The sequence below is a fragment of the Hyperolius riggenbachi genome, chromosome 1 (assembly GCF_040937935.1).
Source record: "Hyperolius riggenbachi isolate aHypRig1 chromosome 1, aHypRig1.pri, whole genome shotgun sequence".
NCBI classification, from domain to species: Eukaryota; Metazoa; Chordata; class Amphibia; order Anura; family Hyperoliidae; genus Hyperolius; species Hyperolius riggenbachi.
This window is the reverse complement of record NC_090646.1, coordinates 379922546-379945857: the sequence shown is the minus strand read 5'-3', so window position 1 is coordinate 379945857 and position 23312 is coordinate 379922546. Positions and strand designations below refer to the sequence as shown.

The 23312-nt window shown below is 46.7% G+C and overlaps 1 protein-coding gene across 1 annotated transcript; it reads right to left on the bottom strand.

Annotated features, from left to right (window-relative positions):
* Window positions 1–7510: 7510 nt before the first annotated feature.
* Window positions 7511–21526, bottom strand: TOPORS (TOP1 binding arginine/serine rich protein, E3 ubiquitin ligase). The gene is made up of 2 exons (XM_068234362.1): window positions 21304–21526; window positions 7511–10612 (listed from the first exon to the last, which is right to left on the bottom strand). Exons 1-2 carry the CDS (start codon window positions 21361–21363, stop codon window positions 7604–7606), a joined length of 3069 nt encoding a protein of 1022 aa, XP_068090463.1. The 5' UTR covers window positions 21364–21526; the 3' UTR covers window positions 7511–7603.
* Between the last annotated feature and the right edge of the window lie 1786 nt (window positions 21527–23312).

The following is a 23312-nucleotide window of genomic DNA, read 5'->3' as shown; positions in this document are numbered from 1 at the left end:
CGAGCAGCAAAAACGATCGAGAGCAGAAACGCACAGCAGAATTGAATTGTGTATTTCCAGCATAAATTTACCTGCCAGATAGATCATTTCCAACATGTTGGAAATTATCTATTTAACCATCTATGGGCTGGTGCACACCAGAGCAGTTCTGAAGCGTTTTTTTTAAAACACTTGCAGGGGGAAAACCGCTTGGCTAATGAAAGTGAATGGGATGGTGCACACCAGAGCGGCTCATTTTTTCCACAAACGCAAATTCAGGGGCTGCAGCATTTTATAGATTTCTGAGGCGTTTCTGCCTCAATGTTAAAGTATAGGAAAGTGGAAAACCGCTCTGAAAAACGTTAGATCAGAGCGGTTTTCCAGGCATTCTTGCTACGCTCCATAAAACGCTAGGCATGTTTAGAAAACGTCTCTAAGGGCCGATTCACACTTGAGCGTTTTGTCGGCGATTTCGGCAAAACGCTTAAACGCTAGCGCTTTTGAAAGCGCTAGTGCAATGAAACCCTATGGGCCCGCTCTTACTTGGGCGATCTGCGCTAATCGCCGTAAATCGCCCAAAAACACAGACGCGTAGCCTGCACCATTTTCAGGTGATTGCGTTTCAGTGCTATAGAAGCGATAAACGCGATCGCAAAAAAAAAATCGCCAAGTGTGAATGGTGATTTTTTTCCCCGTTAATCGCGCAAAATCGCCATAGCAAAACTCTAGCAAAAGCGCTAGCATTTTGTGATCAGCAAGTGTGAATGGGCCCTAAACATGCCTAGAATCGCTCTGAAATCTGCTTCAAAAACCTCTAGCGTTTTGCAGATCTGCTAGAGGTTTTTGGTGTGCACTGGGCCTATCTGCCTAGCAATTAGGTATTGTTCTACTCAGCAGGAGATAAACAGAAGACAATGCACCAGAGATAATGACCAGTCTCTATAGAAAATAATCTAACAGAAAATCTAACAGAAAAATCTAATGCTGGGAATATACGGTTTGTCTCTGGTGCTCAATTCTCCTCAATCATTTTTGCCGCTCGATTCTCTTATCTTCCGCTCGTTTTTCTTATCTTTTTCCATTCACTTCTATCAGAAATCGACAAAAGGATTGAAAGGGAGATCGGACATGTCAGAAATGATCTATCGAACTATCTAATCACCTCAAAAACGAACCGTGTATTCCCAGCATAACAGAAAATTGTATGGTGTATACCCAGCATCACTGTCAGACTAGAACAGCCTCTATTTATTTTTACCAAAGAGATTTAACTGTTGTTACTAAAGACATTCACATGATCTTGTTGTTGTTTTTTTTTTTTGGGGGGGGGGGGGGAGTTGTGAGCACCTTGTATGTCCTAACTTGTATGTAAACCCAATTTATCTATTGTGCAGCCCTGCATAATGTTGGTGCTTTAAAAATATAATAAACATTAATAATAAAGATTGTTCACTATAAAGTAAAATCTCTAAATTGATGGAAGCAAACAGTACTACATCGTCACCATCTAGTGGTTCACAATATAATTGCATTCCACCTTAAAATGACATACTTAAAAAAACATGCAACAAATCATATTGGGTAAATTAATTATTATTGTTATAATTAATGAAGGGCTAGATGTTTGCAATAGTTTTTGCACTATTAGGTGTAGGCAATGTACGTCAGTGGCAGTGATTTTAATACTAACTAGATCATGTCGTAGAAGGCGGTGCCCTATGACAACAATGAAATTAATTATTTTATTTATAGATCACCAACCTTTTTTCATGGTGCTGTACAGAATGCAAATAAGACAATAGCGGGGACCATAGATACATAAACAGTTTAAAGAGACACTGAAGCCTCCAAAAAAAACAATCTTTTTATTTAATAAATAGCCCTAACTAAACCGCCACATTCCCGCCGCTGTACACTATCTAAATAAATCCCCCTAACTCTCCCTTCCTCTCCCCTGCAAAATCCATGACTTTCTTGGTCGTGGATTTTGCTGCCCTGTACGCTTCCATGTGAGGCAGAGCTATGAGCTGCAGCCGTGCCTTACACGCGTTTTGTTTTGTTTTGTAGTATGTACTGAGTAGAGTAGTGTAGTGCAGTGTAAGTGCCTGTCAGCGCGGTGTTGCGTGGAGCGATCGGCTTACCCAGGCTGGCAGCACGCTCCGAGCTCCAGCCCGTCCTCCATCCCAGGTCCGGAAAGGTCTCCTGCCTCCCGCTGTGGTCAACTGACTCCCCTGCTGCCGACAAACGAAGCGCTGCACTCCGACTCCGCTCCGGTGAACCCTCTCCACTTGGATGCCAGCCCTGGCCTTCTCCACTCCACACGGCCTGACGAGTCTCTCTGGGACAGCACATCAGCTCTGGCAGCCGTCCCGCCTTCTGCCGCCCCTTCACCGCTGCAGTGTGTGTGGTCTCCTCCGCTGTCGGGCTCTCCTCTTGCCACTTCTCGCAGTCGGGTGGGGGGGATCTTCTTCTCAGCTGCGGCCTGGGAAAAAAGCAAGCCTCAAACACGTGGCTACCAGGCCAACTACTCCAGCAGCTCAGCTCCTCTGGCTTCCTTACAGCACCCAGAAGACCAGGACCACACAGACTACATAACTGATCGGTGAGCTACTGTACTGTTTTTGCAATTCTGATTGCTCTTTGTCCGCTCACCTTGTACTGACTTTATGTACTTTTTACACACTCATGCCACTCTGCACTTCGGATTAATATATGTGCTTGCTCTGTATGCTCCCCTGCACGTTGGATTACCGCTTCTGCTTGTTCTGCTGGCCACTTTGCACCCCAGAGCCCACTCACATCGGTTCTCGAACTACCATTGTCCTGCTCTGTATGCCACTTCGCTCCTCTGACGACCATTACGCCTGTTCTGTACACCAGCCAGCACCTTGAGTAATATATGATGCCACATTGTATGGCACCCTGCACCTTGGTCTACCGGGTACCCTGCACCTCAGTTCGCTATTTGTGCCCTTGTCTCCGTATGCTGCCTTGCTCCACCCCTTCCTGCTTTGCACCATCCTGCCCCAGCCACCTGCTCAGCCTTAACTGGCACCATCTGAACAAGGCATGGGCAGAGTTCAGCCCATCTCCCAGCACAATGTCACCTTATCTAGAGAGGAGCTCCTGCACTGGGAACCCTCAGCCCACAACATAAAAGGCGCTCCCCTGTGGGAGGAAGTTAATGCCCACATTAAGCAGCTAACTGTATACAGTGCCACGAACAAACGCCGCCACAGGGGGAGGGCAGGTGCCCGAGTGAGGCTCAAGAAGAAGGGCCTACGCTCTCCCATCCCTGCTATCCTCCTGGCGAATGTGCGCTCTCTCCCGAACAAGGTAGATGAACTGCTCCTCCTACTCAGCAGCAAGCCCTCGATCAGCGGGAACACCCCGGTTCTCTGCTTTACAGAAACCTGGCTGAATGACAGTATCCCCGACAACTCCCTTCAGGTGCCAGGTCACGACATCTTTCGAGCAGATCGGGATCAGGCCCTCTCCGGGAAAAACCGTGGAGGAGGCATATGCTTTTACATAAACACTGCCTGGTGAACCAACAATACTATCCTTAGCAAGACCTGCTCCCCTGACGTCGAGCTTATAGCGATCAACTGCAGGCCTCAGTACTCACCCAGGGAGTTCTCCTCCCTTGTTCTCATCGGAGTCTACATCCCTCCTGACGCAAACACCAAGAATGCCCTGCAGACTCTCACAGATAGCATCTCGCAGTGGGAAACGGTTCTCCCTGAAGCCCTCCTCATCATCCTGGGGGATTTCAACAGCGCTAACCTTCGCCAGGAACTGCCTCGGTACAAGCAACATATCACCTGCCCCACCAGTAATCAAAACACACTGGACCACTGCTATACAGCCCAAAAGAACGCATACAAGGCCATCCAGGTAGCTGCTCTGGGTAACTCCGACCACTGCGTAATTCACCTGATTCCCACCTACAGGAGGATCCTTGAAACCACCAAACCTGTCGTCAAAACTGTTAAAAAGTGGACAGACGATGCGAAGCTGACACTGCAAGCATGCTTGGACTGCACTGACTGGTCGGCCCTAGAGGCCCCCTCCTTGGAAGAATGGACAGAGAACGTTACCTCCTATATCAGCTTCTGTGAGGAGTCGTGCATCCCTACTAAGACCTTTAAGGTTTTCCCCAACAATAAGCCCTGGTTCACCAGCAAGCTGCATCGGCTCCGAAAGCTTAAGGAGGAGGCACACAAGTCCAGCACTCCTGCTGAGTTCAGGGAGGCCAGAAACACCCTGAACCGAGAATTAAGAGCAGCAAAGAGAGCCTACTCCGACAAGCTGAGCCTCTGTTTTCAATCCAACAACACACGGGAGGCTTGGAAAGGCCTCAGGGCAGACCCCAAGTGAGCATGCAGATCAGGTGTTTCTGACTGAAATCTGACTGGATTAGCTGAACGCTTGTTTCAGGTGTGTGATTCAGACACTACTGCAGCCAAAGAGATTGATAGGATCCCAAGCAACTGGTAGTGGCTGGATAGTGTACTGATTAAGGGCTCTGCCTCTTACATAGGAGACCAGGGTTCAAATTTCAAATCTTCCTGTTCATTAAGTCGCCACTTATTCAGTGAGGAGACCTTGGGCTAGACTCCCTAACAGTGCTACTGCCTATAGAGCATGCCCTAGTGGAGCTGCCGTGGCCAGCAAGCTGTACTCATAATTTCGATTTTGAAAGGCAAAACTTTGCATAGCTCAACTCTAGAATGGACACTTGATTTCACTTTCAACTAATGATACAATTTTCCTACATACACACACATCTCTCAAATGATTTTGTAAAGCATTGCCTTACTAGGAAAATACTGTATGGTGCATAAACTAAACTTATTTTTCTAAAGAGTACTTCCAGTATAAAAGACAGAGCCTTTCAGGCCTCAGGTTTAATTACTTACCTGATTGGCCGTAATTCAGTAAGGTGAGCGCTCCTCCCCCTCAGAAATGCAGGTGTGGTGAGTTTTTTTTTTTCCAAAGTTTTGCTGAGGCTCTAGCCACCCCATCTGGTTATCTGCAGCTCACCCAGCACAGCAGACGGTGCTTAACCCTCCTGGCGGTTAATTGTTTTTGCCAAAAAGGCAAAAATCCTTTTTTTTTTGTTTCATGTAAAGCTACCAGAGTGGTAGCTACATAAAACACCACTAGAGGGCGCATGTGTCCCTCTAGTGCGATCGTCGCCGGCATCAATAGCAAACAGGGGACCGCGTATATAACGCGTTCCCGTTTGGCTTCTCCTGTCGCCATGGCGACGATCGGAATGACGTCATGGACGTCAGCCGACGTCCGACGCCTCCGATCCAGCCCATAGCGCTGCCCGGAACTCATTGGTCCGGGCAGCGCAGGGCTCTGGCAGGGCCCTCTTGCGCCGCTGCGTGCGGGCGATCGCCGCAGAGCGGCAGCGATCAAGCTGTACGCGCGGCTAGCAAAGTGCTAGCTGCGCGTACAGCATTTTAAATGAAGAAAATCGCCCCACCAGGGGCTGAGATATCTTCCTGCGCGGCATAGCCCGAGCTCAGCTCGGGCTTACCGCCAGGAAGGTTAAAGGGAACATAAACTGAGAGGGATATGGATGTTTCCTTTGAAACAACACCAGTTTCCTGGCAGTCCTGCTGATTTATGTGGCTGCAGTAATGGCCGATTGACACACCTGAAACAAGCATGCAGTAATCCAGTCTGACTTCAGTCAGAGCACCTGATCTGCATGCTTGTTGAGGGGTTGTGGCTAAAAGTGTTAGAGACACAGGATCAGCAGCAGAGTCAGGCAACTGGCATGATTTTAAAAGGAGAAATCCATATCGTTCTCAGTTTAGGTTCGCTCTAACTGTTGGCTACTAAGCTGGGAGAGGGCCGCAGCAACGCAGGCAGAGGTTTCCGGAAGAGCTTCAGAAACATGAAGCTGCATTGCCAAGGATGGGTGGGGGGAGGCGGCACATCACCTGTATAACAAATGCAACTGCATTGCCAAGGATGGGTGGGGGGAGGCGACACATCACCTGTATAACAAATTATTGGTGATCAGGTAAGTAATTAACCCTGAAACCCCCCCTCCCCTTCTCATTTCTGCAGCATTAAAAGGAATCTGAAGTGAAAATAAACTTATGATAGAATGATTCGTATGTGTAGTACTGCTAAGAAATAAAACATTAGCACAGATCTCATATTGTTTCCAGTACAGGAAGAGTTAAACTTCAAACAAAAAGAAAAACCGAGAGCCCAATATAGTGCAGTAAGTCTAACAATTGTTGGCGAAATAATTAACAGATGTGGATATACTCACAAACACGGGTTACCACATAGGCAACCACTTGAAATGCAGGTGGGGAGCATTAGAACCTGACCTCACTCAGGTTTAAGAAGTCGCTCTCTGTAGATAGAAAGAAGGGGACAGTCCCCTCCACCCAAGGTGGACTATATACTGTGCAAATTTGGACAGAGGCGCCAGGCAGGTTAAAATGATCTAAAAACAACTAAAAAGGAGGAGTACAGGTGGACTTACCTCCTGAAATGATGGACAATCGCGATTGTTCAAATCGCAAATAATTTATTTTGGCACTCTGCAACAGGTATAACCCGCTTCATCAGGCAAGGAGTGCAAGCTCAAAAAGGTCCAATAGTGGCAATGCGCCTCTGAAGAAACTTCAGTTATCTATGCAAAAGAGCTTCTGTGAGCTCATAAAGTCCTCGACAGCACTGTCTTTTGAAGAACTTATCTCAGCTGTCTTGTTTATGGTTTTTCTGCAGAGAAAAGTTCAAAGGTTCACTAACCTGCTATGTGAAATCATTGAAAATGTGAGTGCATTGTGGAAACTGCAATTATTATAAGAATGATGCAATGAGATATATATTTACTACTATTGTTCTAATAATTATCCGTACTACACATACAATTCATAGCATGAGTTTTATTTTCACGTCGGTGTCACTTTAAGACAGATCCTGACATGGCAGACTGTCTTTTATACTGGAAGAACTCTTTTAGGCCTCTTGCACACTGCACGTGATTCCGATTCAGATTCCGCTTTTTAATCAGTTTTTACATCCGATTCCGATTTGCAGTGTGCAGGGAGCAAACTGCAAATCAGAATCTGAATCGGATGTAAAAACTGATTAAAAAGCGGAATCTGAATCGGAATCGCGTGCAGTGTGCAAGAGGCCTAAAGGACAACTGAAGTGAGAAGAAAAAGGAGGCTGCCTTATTTATTTCCTTTTAATCATTGTCAGTTGCCTGGCTGTCAGAAACACCTGATCTGCTGCATGCTTGTTCAGGGTCTATGGCTAAGTATTAGAGGCAGAGGATCAGTAGGACTGCCAGGCAACTAGTATTGCTTAAAAGGAAATAAATATGGCAGCCTCCATATCCTTCTCACTTCAGTTGACCTTTAAGAAAAATGTTGTTTGAGAACCCTTGAGGTAATCTGATAGGATGGATAGGCAATTTTCATGATGAATTTGGCAAATCTGAATCAGACAGCCATGCTTCAATAAAAAAGGAACACATATACGCAGCTTGTAGGTTTGTTTTTTTTTTTAAATCATGTTGTATTGAAATTATGAACTTAAATTTGAAAATATTAAGTTACGGTAAGACAAATGAAAAGCCTCATAAAATTAAAGGAGATAAACACTCTGTCATATCTTCCAAATGTTCACACATATTCTCAGGAAACGCATCCTCTGTGTCCTCCGCAACAGATTCTGGAGAGGCTGTCACAGGAGTACTCGCGGGCGTAATGTCCAAGTGTCTGTAAACACTTTCAGCAAACGTTTCAGGTGAGTTTTCAGTTTCTTGAGGGCTTTTTGCTACAGGAGTAGCAGCATAATTGTCACAGTTCTCCAAGTTACAATCAGGTAGGGATAGTTCAGTCTCTGCAATAGATGGTGTTTTAGGTGGACTGAGTGCTGGTAAAAAGTCTTCTCCATCAAAATTGTCTCCAAAATCTAAACCTTCAAGTATATCTGAAGATGAATCAAGGCTTTCTTTAACTGATGGTAGATTATATGGTCTGGAATAAGAGTTTTCTTCGTCCACACAATTTGGCTCTGTCGTGCTTCCTATGGCACTGGTAGTTGGTGACTTACTGGGCAGAAGCAGATCAGATTCCACACTGTTAGTTTTACCGGGCAAGCTATCCATATTACTACTAGATGGTATATCTAATCTCACTGGGGAGTCACTATCGCTATCAATTCTTATGACAATTGGAGGACTGTTTTCATGTTTGCGTTTCTTCTTGTGCTTCTTTTTCTTCTTTTTATGGTGTTTTACATCTGGAGAGCATCTCCCTTCATACACAATCTCAACACTGGGGCTGCGAGTTGTCTTTTTCCATTTTTGCTTTGGTTCAATTGAAGATTTATCGGCCAAATTGTCGTCCTGGGCCTCTAGGTCTGCCTGAACATGATTGTCTTTTTCATCTGTACCATCTTTTTTGCTTTGTGGTTCCAGGTGACGGGTTTTATATTTCCTTTTACCACCTGGCTTCTCTGACTGGGTTTGTTGTGCACCAGCTGCATGAATGCGACTGTTTGAATGGCTTCTTGAACGATGATGCCTTTTGCTTGCAGAGGTTTCTTTCTGCTTCTTTGAATCTCTCTTTTGAGAAAAGGATGGTAAATGATAGTCAGGGCTGGGAGATGATCTAGAGCAATGACTTCTACCACGGGAATGTTTCTTGTAGGACTTCTCAAACTCCTCCCGGTCGCGGTTTCTGCTATAATATGTGTATTCCCATTGATAGGTACTCCGATAGTTGTCTGTTCTCTCATGGCTTTGTGACCTCCCCTTACTGCGCTTCCTATTCCTAGAGCTGGATACATTTCTTTCTTTGGAGCTTTCACTTGACAAAGAAACAGTTCTACTTCTCCATGACAAACTTCTGTCTCTACTCCTTGATCTTTTTTCCTTCCGACTTTTATGCCTCTTTTCTCGGGTTTTGGTCCTTTGTTTACTTTTACTGTTCCACTTTCTATAGCCATCATAAGATTTATTGCAAGATGATCGAGAATAGCAGTCTGAGCTCCATGATCGTTCCCGTCTTCTTGCTGTGCTGTCGTAAGAATGTCCTTCATCTTTTCTAGATTTACGCACTTTCTTGGTGGATGCATCTGTTAATTTTTTCTCTTTCTTTTTGGAATGAGTTTTATCACTGGATGTTTTACGCTTGTGTTTACGTTTAAGGATTTGCTTTTCTATTGAGTGAACAGATGAAACAGAGGAAGATCTATGCGATTCGCTACTGCCAGATAAAATCAAATGACTAGGTTCAGGCTTTTTTGTCTGTTCGATCTTGACTTCACAAAGGGATAGTTCAGAATCAGAAGAGAGTTCAACAAGCTCTGGGGTTCTTTCTGCCAGTGGTTTAACAAAACCCACAATGACACAGTCATCAGAAGGAAGGCTCTGGTCCTGGATGTCATCAGTATTATCATTTTTTAAATCACTGGAGGCCAGTATACTGCTTGAAGGTTCATCATCTGAGCTGTCAATGGACGTCAAATTATTAGTCACCTGCTCAATTGTAGAATAGGAAGGTCCCGGTGTTTCATCATCCCAGGGAGCTTGTCCAACTTCAACAGAGGAGGAAGGTATATCGGGCTCTCTAGCAGTATTGTCATCTGGTGATATAGTAATTACAGAAGACTCAGATTCACTTCCTTCTTCATAAGAAGGGGCAGGACAATCATAGTTGGCATGCTGGTCATAAGCATCGATATTATAAGGGCAACGGGCAAAATTGATGAATTCATGTAAAAAGTGTTCTGTTCGATGAAGCAAAAAAGGCTGCAAATCTTCTAAAAAGGCTCTACTTTCCATGTCAAATCTAGTTACATTGCTCATTATAATGTGTTGTACAATGTTTACAAGGGACCCATGTGTGCCAAATAACACTGTCAACTCTCGTTTCAGCCAGGGAATGAGTCGATGAAGGCAAGCAGGGTTTCTGCGGAAAAATTCAGCAGATATATCTCGATAGCGTCCACCATCTTGGATGTTTCTGACACGTATTCCAGAACGGTAAAGTGCTCGCCTGAAGTTGACAAGGTCCTGCTCTTGAATTTGTCTCATTGCCCTGCCCTCTGCACTGGCCTGTCGCCTGGAAGCTAGCCTTCTCATCATCTGCTGAATATTGTTGCTCCTTCGATTAGACTGGCGATTTGTAAATCCTTCAAAAAGAACACCACTGTCTGCAAGTGGAAATGTTCTCTGAGTAGACGATCTTAATGTTCGTGTGGATAAACGATTCTCCCTTGTCATAGTGGTACGATAGCGAAATCTTTGTCCATCAGGGCTTGCAAAAGAGCCATTAACGGACGGCCTTAAAACATACTCTTTAAAGTCATCTTCGGCCTTGACGCTATGAAAGATAGAATGAAAGGGCTGCTTGCATAGTGGGCATTCTGCTTTATTTTTGGCCCATTCCTTTATACACTTAAAGCAAAACCGATGCAGACACCGGTCCAAGTGTGATATATTTTCAAAGCGATCCAGGCATATAGGACACTTGGAGTCAGGGGAAACATCCGTTGGTGATCCTTTGCCATGTGATTTTCGAGAGCTGGCTTTACAGCTGCTAGCCCCTATGAAGTCATCTGCTGTAGTTGTCTGCATCTGCAAAGAAAAAAAAAACTATACGTTAGAATTTGAATGAAAACCAACTGATGAGCTAAACTGTCATTAAAATCAATGCAAACAAATTTCAGAAGCTAGAACTAGCAGACAGAACTTAAAGGATCTTAGGAGCTCCAAAACAAGGGTAGCACATACACCAAAAGCTCCAAATACCAATTTGAGCATCAGTCTACCGATCATCACTCGGTGCAACAGACCTGATTAAGGGCCGGTTCATACTTGCTTTAAAAAAAACGTACTCGTTTGGGACGTTTTCTATGCTCTGCTTAAATGCAGGAAGCGGAACCTATGTTAAAAATAGGATCCGCTTCCACTTGTTACCAAATATGGATCCTACACAGATACGTATGCCGCGGAACGGGAGATGGAACTTAGCACATTTTCCCTGACCAGACAGGAAAATGTGTCCAATGAAAGCCTATGAGAACGGACACTGCATCCGCCTAACCTGTTCTCCTGCATCACCGCTGTGACGTCATACTCACGTGTCACACCGCCCACCGTCGCCGCTCAGCCCCGTCTAAACAGCCCGGTGGATCTCCATTGGGCTGCAAAACACCTATGGGAATCCTCAGCAACAGGGAGAATTCTCATTGGTTTATGTTGGACCAATGAAAATGCTCCCTATTGCTAGGGAGAACTGGCCTACTGCAGCCTATGGAGAGCCGCATGCTTCTGCTGACCTCTGGGCTGTTGAAGGGACCAAGCAGTGGTACAGGTGAGCAGCGATGCATACGGGCAGACGTGCGGACATGGAGAGGTCGGGTGTAGTTGTTGCATGCAGAACAGAGGGTATGCATCCGCCTCGTGCATGCACTTACCGTTTATGTTCTGCATCCACTCAACTGTGAACCGGCCCTTACTGAGGTTCTCCTAAACAGGAAGATTCTAGAGAACCTAAAGTACTATACAATTTGAATGCAGTTTTTTTTTCTTTCAACTTTCAAGACGTCATAAATGCAATTTCCAATGATAGGCAACTGGATTATGTCTCGGCCACATAGAAAGAAATATTGGGATCGATTCACTAAACAACGTTAATCTTAACTTGCGCAGATAGCACATGTTAAGATTACCTGCATTTATGCAATTTATGTAGCGATATATGCAAATTGCAAAACGTGCTATTTAAACATGCACCACTGACCAATCGATTTTCTTATCTTTTCTTATCAATTTCTATTCACTTCTATGAGAAATCGATCAGAAAAACGATCGAAAATCAGATCAGACTTGTCAGAAATTATCTATCCAGCCATCTATCTGCCAAAGAATCTAAAGGCCCATACACACGTCTGATTTTTCGGGACGGGTCGTTTTAACGGCCCGTCGTTCAGACGTCCGCCCGCTAAATCGGGCGTGTGTACAGACTGTCGTTCGCGTGACAAGAAAGAGTTTGAGCGATCCGCCGGGCGGATCGCTCAAACTCAGTCTTATCATGCGAACGACAGTCTGTACACACGCCCGATTTAGCGGGCGGACGTCTGGACGGGACGTTCAAACGACCCGTTGTTCCGAAAAATCAGATGTGTGTACGGGCCTTTATGGTGTATTCCCAGCATAAGTGGAGCGTGTATACAGCACCTTACACAATTTGCATAGATGTCGGTAATCTTCATGCGCTATCTGCACAAGATAAGATTAATGTTCTTTATTGAATCGACCCCATTGTCCTAGTTCTGTAACCGAAGATATTCTTTACAGCTTCAAGGGGCACTATGGCGAAAAATTGTAAAATTTAAAATATGTGCAAACATATACAAATAAGAAGTACGTTTTTTTCCAGAGTAAAATGAGCCATAAATTACTTTTCTCCTATGTTGCTGTCACTTACAGTAGGTAGTGGAATTTTGACAGAAGTGACAGGTTTTGGACTAGTCCATCTCTTCATAGGGGATTCTTAGGGATTTATTTATTTTCAAAAGCACTTAGTGAATGTCAGTTGCTCTGTCCAACTGCCAAAAAACTATGTAGCAAGCAGGGAAGCTGGCCAGCATAATTGGTTAAATCCTTTTTAGGGAATATCTTTATAAAGAATAAAAGCCTTGCTGAGAATCCCCTATGAAGAGATGGACTAGTCCAAAACCTGTCGCTTCTGTCAGATTTCTACTACCTACTGTAAAGGTGCCCATACACTCGTCAGATTGGCAGCAGATAGATAAGAAATGCATCTGATGATCTATCTGATGCGTTTTTAGAACATTTTTTACCAGGATAGAATTCCAATAGATTTCAGTTTGAAATCTATTGAAATTCGATCTGATGGCATTTTTTTGCCATCAGATTTCCATTAAGGCCAATGCAAACTGATAAGCAATCTCATCAGATCGACCTAAATTTTCCACCCTGCAAGTTCGATGGAAATCCATCGAAATCGATCGAAATCGGCCGTCGATCGGTCGATTGGCCAACCGATTTGCAATCGATCGGTCGGCCAGAAAATCGGCTGAGTGTATGGGCTGCTTAAGTGACAGCAACATGGGAGAAAAGTAATTTATGGCTCATTTTTTTATTTGTCTGTTTGCACATATTTTACATTTTAAAATTTTTCTCCATAGTGCCGATTAGAGGTCGATTGATCGATTTGCGATCGATTTCGATCGATCTGACATGCTGGAAAATCTAGGTCGATCTGAAGAGATTGCTTATCAATTTGCATTGGACCTAATGGAAATCTGATGGCAAAAAAATGCCATCAGATAGGTTTTCAATAGATTTTATACTGAAATCTATTTGAAATCTGTTCCTAGTAAAAAATGTTCCTAAACATCAGATAGATCAGAAAATCTATCTGATGATCTATGTGCTGCTAATCTAACGAGTGTATGGCCACAGTAGTATGGCATAGTAAGAAAATACACAGTAATAGTACACTGAATAAAGAAATCATTACAGAAACTCTCCAGCCTTTGAAATCAACTATCTTGAAAAGGGTAAAATAAAGCCCACGTTGGGCTAGATTACCTCCTACTGATTATTGTCATGAAGGCGGGCCCAGAAGTTCTGAGCAGTGCAAAGCAATGAACTGCGCTGGTGTGAGTTCAGGACTGCGCCGTGGTGGAAAACACTGCTTTTATTTTGTTGGAGTGATTCTGAACTGTGCCTGCACAGTTCTTAATTGCACAAGGCTATAGGTAAGGCCTCTTGCACACTACATGCAATTTTTTTTTTTATACAATTCGATTTTTGTTTCTGATTAAAAAAAACAGCAGCATGCAGTACTTTAATTGGAATCAAAAATCGTATCGTATAGAAAAATTTGAATCGCATGTAGTGTGCAAGAAGCCTAACAGTTCCTTTGATTGAAGATCCCGTTGATAAAAAATTAGACCTGAGATGGGGACCCCCCGATGACAACGAGCAGGGGCAGAACATTCATTAAAAAGGTAAGCTAGCCCATCACGGGCTTTATTTCACAGTTTTTAACCACATAACGACCAGCTAACGCCGATAGGCGGCGGCTGGTCGTTTGTGGATTTCCATGGAAACGGCCGCTCCATGTCGGATCACGGAGGGTGTCTCCGTTAACAGCCTGTGAGCCTCCGATCGCGGCTTGCAGGCTAAATGTAAACACGCGGGGAAGAAATCCCGTGTTTACATAATACGGCGCTGCTGCGCAGCAGCACCGCAAAGGAGATCGGCGATCCCTGGCCTCTGATTGGCCGGGGATCGCTGGCATCTGATAGGCTGAAGCCTTTCAGAGGCGGCGCAGGACGGATCGCCGTCCTGTGCCGCCCAGAGAGGGGAGGAAGTAAAAGAAAGGGAGGCTGGTAATCGCTGCGGAGGGGGGCTTTGAGGAGACCCCCCCCCCGCTAAACGCATATAGCCGGCGGCGATCAGACTCCCCCCAGCAGGACATCCCCCTAGTGGGGGAAAGGGGGTCGGGGTCGTGGGAGTCTGATCGCCCTGCCTGCAACAGGATCTGTGCTGTGGGCTGGAGAGCCCACCCAGCACAGATCTGCCAGAATTGGCCCAGTCCTTAAAGGGGAACTGAAGAGAGAGGTATGTGGAGGCTGTCATGTTTATTTCCTTTTAATCAATACCAGTTGCCTGGCAGCCCTGCTGGTCTATTTCTCTGCAGTAGTATCTGAATAGAACCAGAAACAAGCATGCAGCTAGTCTTGACAGATCTGACTTATAAGTCTGAACCACTGAAACACCTGATCTGCTGCATGCTTGTTCAGGGGCTATGGCTAATAGTATTAGAGGCAGAGGATCAGCAGGGCTGCCAGGCAACTGGTATTGCTTAAAAGGAAATAAACATGACAGCCTCCATATACCTCTCTCTTCAGTTCCCCTTTAAGTGGTTAAAGAGAACCAGAGAGGATTAAAAAAAAGCTTTATACATACCTGGGGCTTCCTCCAACCCCGTACGCACGGATCGCTCCCACGCCGCCATCCTCCGCTGCCTGGATCCGCCGGTACCGGGTCCCGTCATTACCGTCAGTCGGCCGCGGTCAATTCTCCACATCACAGGGGCTCCCTCCATACACTTATGCTTGCGGCTGCCTACTGCGCATCCGCATGCGTAAGGGTATGGAGGGAGCCCCTGTGATGCGGACAATTGGCAGCGTCCGCCGGAAGTGACGGGACCCGGTAGCGGCGATAGAGGAAGCGGAGGATGGTGGCGTGGGAGCGATCCAGGCTTATGGGGCTGGAAGAAGCCCCAGGTATGTATAAAAGCCTTTTTCTATTTTCACATTTATTCCTCTCTGGTTCCCTTTAAAACAGTACTTTAACCACTTGAGGACCCACCCTTTACCCCCCCTTAAGGACCAGCGCTGGTTTGATTGATCTGTGCTGGGTGGGCTCTGCAGCCCCCAGCACAGATCAGGGTGCAGGCAGGGAGATCAGATTGCCCCCCTTTTTTCCCCCCTATGGGGATGATGTGCTGGGGGGGTCTGATCTCTCCTGCCTGCTGTGGGTGGCGGGGGGGGGCACCTCAAAGCCCCCCTCCGCGGCGAAATTCCCCCCTCCCTCTCCTACCTGCTGCCTCCCCCGGTGATCGGGGCTGCACAGGACGGCTATCCGTCCTGTGCAGCCAGTGACAGGACGTCCCCTGTCACATGGCGGCGATCCCCGGCCGCTGATTGGCCGGGGATCGCCAATCTGCCTTACGGCGCTGCTGCGCAGCAGCGCCGTACAAATGTAAACAAAGCGGATTATTTCCGCTTGTGTTTACATCTAGCCTGCGAGCCGCCATCGGCGGCCCGCAGGCTATTCACGGAGCCCCCCGCCGTGATTTGACAGGAAGCAGCCGCTCGTACGAGCGGCTGCTTCCTGATTAATTAGGCTGCAGCTGGCGACGCAGTACTGCGTCACTGGTCCTGCAGCTGCCACTTTGCCGACGCACGTTATGAGTGTGCGGTCGGCAAGTGGTTAAAGAGAACCCGAGGTGGGTTTGAAGAATATTATCTGCATACAGAGGCTGGATCTGCCTATACAGCCCAGCCTCTGTTGCTATCCCAAACCCCCCTAAGGTCCCCCTGCACTCTGCAATCCCTCATAAATCACAGCTACGCTGCTGACAAACAGCTTGTCAGAGCTGGCTGTGTTTATCTCTATAGTGTCAGTCTGCTGCTCTCCCCGCCTCCTGCAGAACTCCAGTCCCCGCCTGCATCCCTTCTCTCCCTGCTGATTGGAGGGAAGGGACGGGGGCAGGGACCGGAGCTATGCAGGAGGCGGGGGAGCAGCTGAGACTGACACTACAGATGTAAACACAGCCTCACAGCACGGCTGTGATTTATGAGGGATTGCAGAGTGCAGGGGGGTCTTAGTGGGGTTTGGGATAGCAACAGAGGCTGGGCTGTATAGGCAGATCCAGCCTCTGTATGCAGATAACATTCTTTAAACACACCTCGGGTTCTCTTTAAGCAATCCCTCAAAACTAACTTTTTCCGATAAGCGTACATAAATCAGGTCATTCCCCTTCAACTACACTGTCTCAAGGTATACTTATTTTCCTCCCTACTCCTTAAGATTATAAGCTCACAAGGGCAGGGCTCTCTCATCCTTTTTAGATTGTAAGCTTGCAAGAGCAGGGCTCTCTAATGCTGGGCATACACGGTGCATTTATGCGCCGGCATCGAGCCAGCGGATTGATTCCTGCTCGTCCCCGCGGGCACTTCCGATCAAGCGCAGAATTGATCCGGCGCGGTGATCGGACAGGTTGGATATTATCAATCGAGCCATCAGCGGCTCGATTGATAACAATCTAGCCGTGTATGCCCAGCATAATGCTGGGAATACACCATACAATTTTCTGTTATGCTGGGGGATACATGGTACGTTTTCCCCCTTATCAATCGAGCCGCTGATGGCTCGATTGATAATTTCCGACAGGTCCGATGACCCCGCTCTATCCCCACGGGCGGATAATAGCGGGGAGTCGAGCGGAAGATAAGGAAGCGCCCGCGGCGGGAGTCGATCCGGCGGCTAATCGAGGCGCCGGGTCGTACCGTGTATCCCCGGCATTAGATTCTTCTGTTAAGCTGGCCATACACTGGCCCGATTTGCGCCCGTTTCGACAGCAGATTCGATCACTGGGATCGAATCTGCTGCCAATCGCTCGCGCTAAACGCACCCGCCGATCCGATTTCCTCCTGAAATCGGATCGATCCGTTGATCGCGCCGTGCAGGAAATTACCGTCGATCGCCCGTGGGTAGGGAGCGGGTCGCTAGCGGCGGCTGATCCGATACAGGTATACATTACCTGACGCTGGCTCCTGGGCATCTTCTCCGCGCTGCACCGCTCTGTTCCTGCTTCCATCCCAGTGTACATGAACTTCCTGTGTCACTCCAGTGACCAGGAAGTTCATATAGAGGGCGCTCTATTTGAACTTCCTGGTCACGGAGTGACACAGTGTATGCTGGGATTCGGTGCGGGGTGCAGCGCGGAGAAGAGTACCCGGAGCCAGCTTCAGGTAATGTATACGGAGGGGGGGGGGGGGGGGGGGGGGGGGGGGGAGGGGGTGTTGACAGGCGGCAGGAGCAGCTCAACAGATTGTGATTGGTTTCAGGCTGAAACCAATTCACAATCTGTTTGCAGTAAAGGCAGCGATACGATCCCTCTCTGATCAGATTCGAACAGATAGGGATCTGTCAGTTGGTTCAATCTAATGGCAAATCGACCAGTGTATGGCTACCTTAAGAATGCATAATTAGATTATTTTCTGTAGAGAATGGTCATTATCTCTGGTGCATTGTCTTCTGTTAATCTCCTGCTGAGTAGAACAATGCCTAATTGCTCGGCAGAAAATTGTATTCCCAGCATTAGGCCTTGTTCAATAATTTTATAGCGCTTTTCTCCCACGGGAACCCGAGCAGTAAAAATAAACGAAATTGGTGGTACTTACCTGGGGCTTTCTCCAGCCCACCGTAGGTCGGGAGGTCTCCCGGCGTCCTCCTGGTTCCTCTCCCGGTCCCTCCACCGCATCGGCGACACCCGGGCCGGGTGTCAGGCTCCCACTTCCTTATCAGTGACACTCTTCGTCATCACGGGGGCCGGCGTTACAGTACTGTGCATGCGCGGTTTAATCGCGCATGCGCAGTACTGTCACGCCGGCTGCAGTGATAATGTGCAGCGGCCGGCGTGATGACGAAGAGCGTCACCGCCAGTGCGGTATGCGGCAGAGGGACCAGGAGAGGAGCCAGGAGGACGCTGCGGGAACTTTCCAACCTATGGCGGACTGGTGAAAGCCCCAGGTAAGTACCAATTTTGTTTATTTTTACTGCTCGGGTGCCTTTAAAAAACTGTGACCTGCGTTATGCAGTCTCAAAGGCTCGGGAAAAGGTGGGTCTTTTCTTAAAGGGAACCTTAAATGAGAGGGGTACGGATGTTTCCTTTTAAACAATAACAGTTGCCTTGCAGTCCTGCTGATCTCTTTAGCTGCAATAGTGGCTGAACGACACACCTTAAACAAGCATGCAGCTAATCCAGTCTGACTTCAGTCAGAGCACTTGATCTGCATGCTTGTTGAGGGGCTGTGGCTAAAAGTATTAGACACAGGATCAGCAGGAGAGTCAGGCAACTGGTATTATTTTAAAAGGAAATAGCCATATCCTTCTCTGTTTAGGTTCCATTTAAAGCTGTCCAGAGAAGGAGCATCTCGCACTGACTTTGGAAGCGAGTTCCATAGGGTAGGGGCTACATAGGAAAAGGCCCGAGCATCAAATGTTAAGTGTATCCTGGGAATAACCAGATTCATCTTATTGGCAGAGCGGAGGGTGCATGGAGAGGCATAATGTTTCAATAGATCCGCTATGTATTTGGGTCCCATGTGGTTTAGAGCCTTGAATGTCACCAGGCAGATCTTAAAATGGATTTTCCATTTTACTGGCAACCAGTGAAGAGTTTGCAGTACTGGGGAGATGTGTGAGCTGCGGGGGGGCATTGGCTAGGAGTTTGGCTGCAGCATTCTGTACTATACTTATCTGGGGATCTGACGAACAGGGCATTGCAGTAGTCCAGACGGAAGGATACAAATGCATGAACCAGGGGCGGTAGGTCTTCAGCTGGGATAGGGTGTTTGATTCTCACTATATTTATCTGATGGAAGAAGGAAGACTTGACAGCTGATACATGCTGTCTGAGTGTTAAGGCGTGTACACACGCACTACATGCCGCAACGACGGTTCCGTCAGACCCTACCACTGGGCGGACGTTCAGCCGACAGTAGCGCGTGTGTACGCGCTGTCGGCAGACTGATAAGGCTGTTTCTGAACGATCCGCTCAGCGGATCTTTCAGAAACAGCTATATTAGTCCGCCGACAGCACGTACACACGTGCTACTGTCAGCTAAAAGACCGCCCAGCGGGAGAGTCCGGCGGACCCATCGTTGCCTCTGGTAGTGCGTGTGTACACACCTTAAGCTTTCCATCCAGGATCACCCCAAGGTTTCGCACAGAGTCTTTATACTGTACGATATCTACTCTAATTGCTAGTTTGAAGTGGGGAGAGTTTTGGACTTTATCCATCATGTGTGGCCCGCCTACCACCAACACCTCTGTTTTGTCAGAAATCTGCCTCAACCAGCTGGTGTTCATCCAATGTTGTAATTCCACTAGACAGGCATTGGTGGATGCTGATGGGTCTTGGGTGCCAGGCTTGAAGGACAGATACAGTTGTGTGTTGTCTGCGTAACAATGGTATCCTAAGCCATGGTTCTGGACTATTTTGCCCACTGGGAGCATGTAGACTGCAAAGAGTAATGGAGATAGTACAGAACCCTGTTGAACTCCATAGGCAAGTGGCACTGGATTAGAGTAGTGTGCGCCCATACATACTTGCTGTGTCCTGCCAGATAAGGACTAAAACCAGCTAAGAACAGCACCCCTTAGGCCACAGTAATTCTTCAATTGCTGAATTAGTATTTCATGATCCACTGTATCAAAAGCTGCAGACAAGTCAAGAAGAATCAGAATTGAGCACTCGCCCTTGTCTTCACACTACAAAAGCTTTTCTAAGCGCTTTGTGATTTTTAACCTAGTTAAACCTTAGTGACCAGGCCATTTTTAGTAAAATAGGCCACTGCAGCTTTAAGGCTAAGCTGCAGGGCCGCACAACACAGCACACAAGTGATCCCCCCCCCCTTTTCTCCCCACCAACAGAGCTCTCTGTTAGTGGGGTCTGATCGCTCCCCCCATGTTTATTTTTTTTAAAATAAATATTGTTACTTGTTTTGTTTTTTTTAAAACCTGTTTCTTTAAAAATCTCCCCCCCCCCCCCAGCCAACCAATTATGGCGATTGGCTGTCATAGGCTTCTGTGACACGGCTGTCCCAGTACATCGATGCTGCCGATCGCAGCGCTGTACATGGAAATAGCTGGCGATCACGCCGTCTAACAGTCTCCCGAGCGGCAATAGCCGCTCGGAGACTGAAGACGAGGTGGAGCTCCGCGGCCCAAGCAGGAGATGCGCACGCAGCTTGCGCGCCATCTCCTGCAAAACAGAGCCCCAGGACTTTACGCCAATCGGCGTTAGGCGGTACTGGGGCTGCCGCCGCGGCCACGCCCGTTGGCGTGACGCGGTCGGCAAGAGGTTAAAGCTCTTGCTAATGTTTTCCTAGGAGTGTGTTCTCACCTGAGGGATGTGATTTTGTAAAAAAAAAAACCCATAGCACTGCATTAACAAGAGCTTTTCAAAATTACTAGCGCTTAAAAAGCTCTTGTAGTGTGAGCAAGCCCTTGCATCTTGTGGCTTGGAACTTACTTTACATTTTTTTTCAACATGCTACATTTGTCATTGTACTTACTATGTCTACCTATTCTGCATTATGTAGCAATGTCTATATTTTGTGTGTATTATTATATACCCAATGTTACCCTCTCGCTCTGTACAGCGCCATGGAATATGTTGTCACTATATAAATCAGCAATAATAATTACAGAAACTATAGTAGTATAATTAATAAAGCAATCAGTATAGTCCACTTGTAAAGCTTTGCGTGAAGAAAGAGATAGAAGGCACTGCAGTCTGCTACAAAAAAAACTATACTATAACATAAGCTGCTATGAGAGTTTCTGCCCTATTCATGATATAGCAGAGCTGTGGGAGCGCCTGGCAGCGGACAGGGAGGGCTCCCGGCTGCAGTGCAGTCACCGTGACAAGGCGGAATAGGAGCGGCGCATAGCTGTGTTATTATAGTAATCAATATAACGAGTATACGTACCGAGCTGGCCGGCTCATCTCTCCTCGCCGCCTTCCGCCGCCTGTTCCTCTTGTCCCCCATGATTACAGCACTGTGCTCCGAGAGTCCCCGCGTCTCATGTCCCCCGCCTGCCAGTTACACAACAAGCAGCCTCCGCTCTCCTCCCACTCAGCGGGGCCCGCCATTCAGCTCGCCGCCGCACAGCTCTCCACAGCAGCCATCACTGCCCCCTGCTGGCCAGGAGGAGGTATCACGCCTGCTCTCTGCACGACGCCCACAGAGTATATATCATTTATGAGTTGTTTACATAAATTTATACAAACACCTGTGTCGGGTAGCGTTGCTGATATATGAGCTGATGCCTACTGTACTGCTCTTAGGCGTAGGGCAGAACTTCGGACTGCCAGGGAGAAAGATGTCCGCTATTGTATGGTGACCTTTAACCTCCTGCAAGTGTCAGGGATAATACGCTAGGGTCCGCAGCCGTCTGCCGTTGCTATAGCATAGGACATCAACACTGGAAGGACATGATCCTCCTCAGCCGCAGAGCCCTGCAGTGGGTGCATTCCCTGGTAAGACCTTCCAGCCACCAGGCATCCCACCTTTACCCCACCGAGGAGTTGCAATGTGGGAACACTGTATAACTTGCAAGTAGGGTTGTTACTTGTAGTAGCCACATAGCTCCCAACTGTCCCTCTTTCGGAGGCCTGTCACCCTGACCCTCTTTCCTCCTCATTTGCCCCTCTTTTAGGACTTTGTCCATCTTTCTATGTACAAGTATTTCTCTACTGAAAAATGTGTTGAATTGCCTGTAAACTTTATTCCCATCTTTTAAATTGATATATTTCTAATTTTCAGTTAATATGAAGGAGAATTCACCAGGATAGAAAGGACCGGTGTGGTTTGCATTATAAAACAGATATTTTTATTAACTCTTTATGGTATGTGTGGCAGGGGCGTAATCAGGGGTGTGGTAGGGGCGTGGCTTAAGTGTCCCTTTTTACATCTCAAAAAGTTTGGAGGGATGTAGCCAGCAAAGATGGATTAACCACTTGAGGACCACAGTCTTTTCGCCCCTTAAGGACCAGAGCCGTTTTTTTTCCATTCAGACCACTGCAGTTTTCACGGTTTATTGCTCGCTCATACAACCTACCACCTAAATGAATTTTAACTCCTTTTCTTGTCACTAATACAGCTTTCTTTTGGTGCTATTTGATTGCTGCTGTGAGTTTTACTTTTTATTATATTCATCAAAAAAGACATGAATTTTGTAAAAAAATGACTTTTTTAACTTTCTGTGCTGACATTTTTCAAATAAAGTAAAATTTCCTATACATTTGAGCGCGAAAGTTATTCTGTTACATGTCTTTGATAAAAAAAAAAAACATTCAGGCCTGGTGCACACGAAAACCCGCTAGCAGATCCGCAAAATGCTAGCAGATTTTGAAACGCTTTTTCTTCTTTTTCTGTAGCGTTTCAGCTAGCGTTTTGCGGTTTTGTGTAGCGATTCATATATTGTTACAGTAAAGCTGTTACTGAACAGCTTCTGTAACAAAAACGCCGGCAAAACCGCTTTGAACAGGCGTTTTTCAGAGTGGTTTGCGTTTTTCCTATACTTAACATTGAGGCAGAAACGTATCCGCAATCCAAAAAATGCCTCACCCCGGGAGTATGCGTTTCTGCAAAATGCCTCCCGCTCTGGTGTGAACCACCCCATTGAGATACATTGACCAAGCGTATCCGCAGCCGCAAGCGGCTGCAGAAACGCTGAAAAAGCCGCTCGGTGTGCACCAGCCCTTAGTGTATATTTATTGGATTGGGTAAAAGTTATAGCGTTTACAAACTATGGTGCCAAAAGTGAATTTTCCCATTTGGAAGCATCTCTGACTTTTCTGACCACCTGTCATGATTCTGGAGGTGCTAAAATTCCAGGATAGTATAAATACCCCCCAAATGACCCCATTTTGGAAAGAAGACATCCCAAAGTATTCAGTGAGAGGCATGGTGAGTTCATAGAAGATTTTATTTTC

Bases quoted from the DNA above. Each gene is read 5' to 3' on its own strand.
- TOPORS (XM_068234362.1), bottom strand. From the start codon at position 21,363: ATGGGGGACAAGAGGAACAGGCGGCGGAAGGCGGCGAGGAGAGATGAG. The intron at 10,613-21,303 runs GTACGTATACTC...TTTTCTTTGCAG, and splicing joins GAGATGAGCCGGCCAGCTCG to ATGCAGACAACTACAGCAGA.